At 34.9% G+C, this 7,656-nt stretch overlaps 1 protein-coding gene across 1 annotated transcript; it reads right to left on the reverse strand.

Annotated features, from left to right (window-relative positions):
- Positions 1 to 2,932: 2,932 nt before the first annotated feature.
- LOC119640576 (peroxiredoxin 1-like) lies at positions 2,933 to 3,517 on the reverse strand. The gene has a single exon (XM_038038708.1). It carries the CDS (start codon positions 3,515 to 3,517, stop codon positions 2,933 to 2,935), a length of 585 nt encoding a protein of 194 aa, XP_037894636.1.
- Between the last annotated feature and the right edge of the window lie 4,139 nt (positions 3,518 to 7,656).

Genomic DNA, 7,656 nt, shown 5'->3' on the forward strand with positions numbered 1-7,656 from the left:
GATGTAAAGTAAAAATGCATTCTTTAATTTTTACAGAATTTATTGGATCTTTTTGCTTTGCTTTTACATATTATCCTCTTTTAAAACAATCCCCAGTTGTGTGTATTTAAAGCATGAACACAATCAAGTTTGCCTTAAGTACATTTTATAAATGCATACATGATTTTTTCATGTATTACTTCCATTCAACAGGGATTTCAGTTATAATAAAAGACATCTCGGCAAGCTTTGTCCGCCTTTGTTGCTCACCACATAAGTCGAATGTACAAAAGTTGCTCAGTTCCTTTAGTGGCAGCTTAAAGCTACTTTCATTTGTAATGAACTTCTGTCTGCTTTCTAGCTTCAGTTACATTTGTATTTTTCGCGTCGATTCTATGTTTAGTTAAAATTCTCTCTCTCTCTCTCTCTCTCCCTCTCTCTCTCTCTCTCTCTCTCTCTTTCCCTTTCTTTCTCTCTCTCGCTCACTTACGTGGTACAAACAAATTTTTCCAATTCCAATAAAACTACAGTTAGCGGGATTTGCCTTAGCACATTAAGGTAAACAGTAAGCTTAGGAGCAAAACTAGCATATCTTCATGTTCGGAGAGTTTTATTGGGCTCAGTTTACATTCGTTTTTGGTCGAATCTACTAATGCCCTCCAACAACTCATGTCCGATAATTATTTTCAGACACCGATAAGTAAACTAAGTAATTTTCCATCATTTGTCAAGCACAGTAACATTATATAGACATGAATGTGCATGAGCCCCTTGGTATTTATTTACCGTTATCTCTAACTAGTTAGATCGAGTCAAAGTACTACACTTTTTAGCTGCCGAATAGAATAATTTAATTGAATATACGTTCGAATATTTCTACAGCATTGCTAACGGCGGACAATCTGATGCATATATTTATTTCAGGCAACGATAAGTAAACTATAAGGAATTTTCAATTATTTGAGCAATAATCAAACCATTTAAACCATTCAACCATTCAAAGAGAATGGAAAAATCATACGCTATATAAAGCTTGTCGAACTCAGTAATATAATATAGATATGTCCAATATTTACTTACGGTTATCATGAACCAGTTAGATATTTCTTTAGAAGTGTCAGCAGATGACAAACCGGTGTATAGGCGACGGGTGGCTTTTGCCTTGAAGATAACGTAAATACACTGAAAATCACCTACAAAAATGATACGCTTTTCATTTCCATTTCTTTCATTTATTATCGTCGTTATGATCATCAAGCCATAGGCCATTGTATTTAATTACAAGATATTTACATATATATGTACTGATGTAATCAACTTGCTTGGCAATATCCGCGGTAATCATTTCATTAATAGAATTGTAATCACTCTGTTGAACGGTTGGGTGACGGAGACCGAATGATTTTGATAATTGCAGCTTTAAAAAGAGAAAATCTGCTGTCAAGTTTAAATTTCCAAAGAAAGGCAGAAAACTATGTTCAGGGTGAAGTGAAGAAATCTATTTGTTGTACTCAACCTTTATTTATGTATTATATAAAATTTCAAGGTGAATCGAAGATTTCTTTGTTCAATATATCGAACATACATTCATATTACTTACTATAAATCACGTATGAATTAAAAATCGCATTTTTTCATGAATGGAATTATCTTTGGATGACAGTACAATGAAGAAACTTTGTTACTTATCCGATTCAGCTGGTTTTGAAAGTTATGTGACGAGAGCGACAAAAAAATGGGGCAGTGTATTATTATTATTCTTATTAGAAATATATATAGGCCTTGGATACACTTTGGAGGCTTTGAGGATACTTTACATATGCTTTGCGTACGCCTTGAATTCGACTTGAATACGCTTTTATTACGCTTTTGAGACGGTTTACAAAAGTCTTTCATATGATTTATATACGCCTTGCGCATGGGCCTTGCATATGTACCTTACAATTTTCGGTCTAAGGGTAAATCGGGCGATTTAAATTTGCATAAAAGGAACTTCTACCAAAAAGACGTTTAGCTAACGAATAGTTGACGAGCAGCAAAAAGAATTGAAAATCAAAGTTGGCGTAATGTCTCACTAAATGACGTAAGGAAAGATAATTTGTCTGTTCCGAATGCGCTTTGTTCGATGCTTGACTGCTACGTGCGTTTAGAAAAACGCTTCCAAGTTGAGATCTGGTATCGAATTATATGCTCGTTTTGTTGTTGCCTTCGTCATTGTTTTTGGCACCAATGCAACTTACAACTACTTTTTGATGTGCATCCTGTGCATCCTTGATATGCAGTCGAGAACTTCGCACTTGCAAGGAGAACGCGAGAAAAGTAAACCTACGAAAAGTTTGAACAATAGTTTTATATATAAGGTTTATTTATATATAGCACATTGACTGTAAACGTTCTTCCACCGTTGCGCTCTAAATTTTCCAATCTTTTTTTTCCTATTCAGAATTAAAAAGGCTCACGATTTTTGTTGTTTTTTAGTTTTATTTCAAACATGGCCACGATATCGTAGGAGCCAACTAAACAAAAATATTAGCAGATCATAAGTGTACGTGTGGATAAGACGGGAAGATGATTGATTAATAAATAAACAAAAAAAAAAAAAAACCGATCGAATCGGTTTACTAAATCTAAGATAAATAAAAGCATTTGCTGGACACAAAGTTCATTAAAGTTTTATAGAACGAAAAAAAAAAAAAAAAAAACGAGCCATTAGGTGTACGTCTTATTGAGACTTCTTGTTGAGAACATCTTAACTAATTGAGATTTGTTATTGCTGATCGAATATGCGAGAACTTAGAACTAAGTAACATTAAGTATTGTTGTTATATATGAAAATTAATTAAAAGTAAGAGTTGACGGTTGATTGCGATTGAAAAAGAGATGGTTTCCTCAACTCATTTTTATATTATAAAATTCTTTTTTGCTGTTTTTCTGTTTTCGAGTGTCGGTACATTTAGGAAGCGATTGCAAAGTATTCTTTTGCTTTACGGGGATCGGCAACCATTGTTTTTTGTCCGGGCTTCCAATTTGCCGGGCAGACTTCGCCATGTTCGTCGGTAAATTGAAATGCCTGCACCAAGCGCAATGTCTCATCGACACTGCGTCCCACATGAATGTCGTTGATAGTGATTTGACGTAACAATTGATTCCTATCAATAATGAATAGGGCACGGTACGGTATTCCAGTCTCTTCATCCAATATATCATAGTCCCGTGTAATTTTCATTGACTTGTCGGCCATTAATGGTATATCCATTTCACCCAAGCCGCCCTGGCGACGTGGCGTGTTAACCCAAGCCAAGTGAGTATATTGGCTATCAGTAGAGCACGCGACCACTTCACATCCAATGTTGCGAAATTCAACGATACGATCCGAAAATGCTACAATCTCGGTGGGGCAGACAAATGTAAAATCCATGGGATAGAAAAATAGCACTAAATATTTGCCGCGATAATCGACCAAGCTGATATCGCGAAACACACCCTTAATAACGGCGGTACCTTTGAATGCAGGAGCCATTTTCTGTATTTGCGGCATTTCGTATTCTTTTTCTTTTAATTACGTTTTTATATTACCACGAAACTTTCTTAAAAAAAAAAAAAAAAAAAAAAATATTTCCTTATAACGCACGACTACGACAATCTCTGCCAAATGAATTTTTTCAAATACGGCGATTTTTCTGTGACAATGAATGAAAATTTATTTTTCTTTTTGCTCAGAAATGCACTATGAAGCAAAGTCTACTTGAATTTATTTAAAATATTTTTCAATTTGCAAAGTTTTGTTCAGCACAGTGTTTTCCTTTCATTCAATTTCATTTGAAGTTTCTTGTCATCAAATGAAAATTTTGCAAAAATTTCTTGTTTATCTTTATGAAATGAAATTTTCAAGTTTATCGATTATGCGAATCACGGAAAGATGGGACTTGTCGTAAGGTATTATTTAGCATTTTAATTTTTTTTTTTTTTTGATTAGAGAGCTCGCAGATCACCGTGATCCTAAGAGAAAGAAAAATAACTAAATATTCGTGGTCCATAGTGTTGCGTGGGCGTGCCTGATTTTTCCTATTTTCAGAATAAATGTGGAAATTTATATCGTATATGTGTTGCTACATAGGCGTGTGTGCGTCGCAGGCGTGTTCCTTGAAAAGTTTTGGGTAATTTTCAAATTCTTTTGCAAATTTGCAGACGATATCTTCATTTTGGGGAATGGTTACCACCGATACTACACAGTTTCGCAGCCGTACAGGTAAGCAGATGACACACTATAAAATTAAGTAGGCAAGGTGTTCTAAGTTTACGTGGTGCTATAGATATTTTCCTGGACCGATCTGACCCATTTTGAGTGCCAACTTGCGCGCAAGAACTTCCAATGTTCTTGCCAGCCAGCACAAGGTTTACAACGGACGGAGAGACGGACATGTTTAAATCAATTCAGATTTCGCTGCTGATTATGAATATATAGACTTTGTGGAGTCGCTGAAGCTTCCTTCTGGGCGTGCAACCCTGTTGACAAAATGAATAGCGATTGGTATAAAAATGATAAATAATTGTCCAACAGTCAATCAGGTTTGTTTATTTATATCTAAATTCAAAGCTTTCGCAAAAACGCCAACTGCAAACTAGCAGATCTCTTGACCCTTATGTGTTATTAAGATATAAAAAGACTTCCTTCTATCCTCGGGTGTGTTGCTTGACCACTTAAAGGCTTAAGAGCATTGAAGCCAGAAATATGTATTTCCTTTATTTTTATATAATTAATAAAAATGTGTTTGCCTTAGGCAACTGTAGTGGCCCGTTTAAACAAATTTCTTGCTTATTTATTGCACTGCCATTAAACCGCGATCCATTCAGTTGACAAAAGATAAATTCATACATCAATACATAACAAGTTTACTATTGTATTAAACTGACACTAAGCGGAATGACTAAAACGCGCAAATTCATACACAAAATAAAAATGGCGAACTTAGCCGGAAAATTCAAATTTTCATGTACTTTTGCCACCTTTTTTATTGCCATCACATTCCACGTACATATTCGATTGTTATCGTATTGCCTAAAAAGCTTTTGTTTAAGTGAACAAATCAAAATAAAATAAAAACGTAAACAAAGTGATAAATTGCTCAACACTAATGTATAGAAAGTTGAAATCGTGTAGAAGAATTAATCTCTCATGTGTTCGTATTGCGCTTTTATTTCTAAAGCAATCAGAGAACCACAAAAAAAAAAAAAAACTACAAAAGAAAATTGAATGAAAATAACGAATAAAATTGGGCAAAATATTGCAGTAAGGGATGGGGAAAAAATTTTGGGCCCAATGAGTTAGTTTGAAATTTCAGGATAAGCGAAAAAAGTAAATAAAAGGATTAACTCTTACAAAAAGAGAGATGAGATGGATATGATAGATGGGATCCCTTAATTCCTATCGTTTTCATGTTAACAACTAAATAGTTATCAAGTATTTTTAGTTTGTTGTAATCTGTTGATGTCTTAAAACGTTTGTTTCTGTACATTCACTTATCCAAGGTTCACGTATTCCATCAAGTAAAGCTCTTTAGGAAGCAAGCAAGAAAATAATAAAATATATAAAGTAAAGGGACAAGATGGTGATCGCAAAAAGTTGGGAGTGACAGAGTGACAGGGAGGGACCGAAGCACCGAAGATATGTGCCCAATGGATAAAAGTTCCGCCTTCACCGGCTGATATAAATCTTAGAGTTTCGCAGCCTTCCAATCGTTCTTTCAGGAAACTAAAAGCTTACGGAATTATACATTTTCTGGGTTTTTTCGCCCTGCATGTAAATGTAAAATGTGCGACGCAGGTTCGCCAGAAACAACACTTTTGAGCATAAAGTCTTCGAGCAAAAAAAATGAGAAGAGTGAAGGGAATGATAGAATATAAGATCATTTTTATAATCCTTTGATTGGAGACTAATGATAAAAACTAATCAATAAAAAAATTTATTGTATTAAAAAAACAAAGCGCAAGGTCTTAAAGCCTCGTTTTTCACGGCACACAATTTGTTAAACTCGTTGGTAACGCAACGTATACAGTTTTCATCCTTTTCTTGAAATAACTTGATTTTCTCTAACGGAATCTGTGCGGAATTTAATCAAAATTGGAACTTTTCTGTTCAAACACTTGCAGTCACACCTAAGTCAATGCTTTTAAAAATCGCTAAAGTGCCTTGCTAGCTGTGGGAATTAAGATTGAAGGATTTTTAATTTTAGACTAAGATTTGGCCTAAAAGACGTATCGTCTTCAGTGCTTTTGAAATTGAAAACATTTCACGTAAATAGCTGCAGTGACGCCATTTCTGATTGTTTTTCAAATATAATTTTTGTTTTCAATACTTAAATGCATGCTTAATAACCGCCCCCAAAATTGTTATTTCGTTAACTATCCTTTCAGTTCAAATGGATTGGTAATTCCCACCTAAACCAATATGCATAATATTTGCATAAAGATTTGCGAAAAGCTATGTTTTTGCATTCTTTACGAAAACTCTTGAAAAAAGCATCTCGCACAGTTTCATCTGCGATCAACATTTCTCATAATACATGGCGCTTGAAGTTATTGATGGTCAATAATAGCGCAGAAAGACAAGCAGAAATTGATTGGCTTGATAGAAGCGCATAGGGACGTCATCAAGTATGTAGTTGATCCTAAATATCCTGTCGAATTGGATTCCAATGATAAGTCGACGTAACTTATACATGAAAAGATTTCTGGTCGAACGACGTTCAAAGTATTCAATGCACCGTCGTTTAGCGGCCCTGTTAGCATAAATTATGGGATTAACGCAAAACTTTAGAACAATGGAAGAGTCCAGCCCACGGAAACAATGAAAGTGTGGAAGGACGTAATCTTCTCCTTCGTCCATCAAATTATGTTAGGATAGTACTCAGCGTCCTTACACGAACAGTCCTATAATCTGGTGCTATTGACGTCAGACTAAACTTTCCGATTAAGCGATACAACAATTTGTATTCCCCTCCTACCTTCATGTTTATCTGCTTAGTCGTTCGCACATTACCTGTTACGCAAGATGTCTCCGTAGTTCATTACTTGCTTTTCAAATATTTCGTATTCATTACGAGATTCTTTATATATTGTTTCTTGACACGTGCTAACACTTCCTTACACCTCTCCTTAATGTTTTTTTATTCGTTACAAAATTTATTTTATGTTAATTATTAGTTCTTCAGCAGGCCTCTTATACTCTATTAGAAGTGCAATATTAACTTACTGTTGACGGGATTTTGTTGTCTGTTCGCGTTGAAAGTTAAAGCCAGGAGAAAGCCAAAGCGGAAATCCGTCACCGACATTAAGTCGTTGTCGACAAAAACACGGAATCATCTTATTCGAAGTCATCACCCGGATCCTTGAATGAGATCAAAGCCATTTGCCGTATCTTAAATCTGCTTAATTCAATCGTGCTATATATAGAGACACATTTAACCAAAAGGGTGGGAGTAAAACGATATAAGATTTTGGGCCTCACAAACGCATGTATGAACGTATGCCTCTATAGTATGCAACCAAGTTGTTATGGTTCAATATGTGATTCAATCAACAACGCAAAAATAAGTAGAAAAAAAACCAAAACTTTTATTTTTATATTTCAATAACGTACGGAATACATGATACAAACCAAACATGCACTATGCGTAG

This window comes from Glossina fuscipes, unplaced genomic scaffold, assembly GCF_014805625.2.
Source record: "Glossina fuscipes isolate IAEA_lab_2018 unplaced genomic scaffold, Yale_Gfus_2 121, whole genome shotgun sequence".
NCBI lineage: Eukaryota > Metazoa > Arthropoda > Insecta > Diptera > Glossinidae > Glossina > Glossina fuscipes.

Bases quoted from the DNA above. Each gene is read 5' to 3' on its own strand.
- LOC119640576 (XM_038038708.1), bottom strand. From the start codon at position 3,517: ATGCCGCAAATACAGAAAATGGCTCCTGCATTCAAAGGTACCGCCGTT.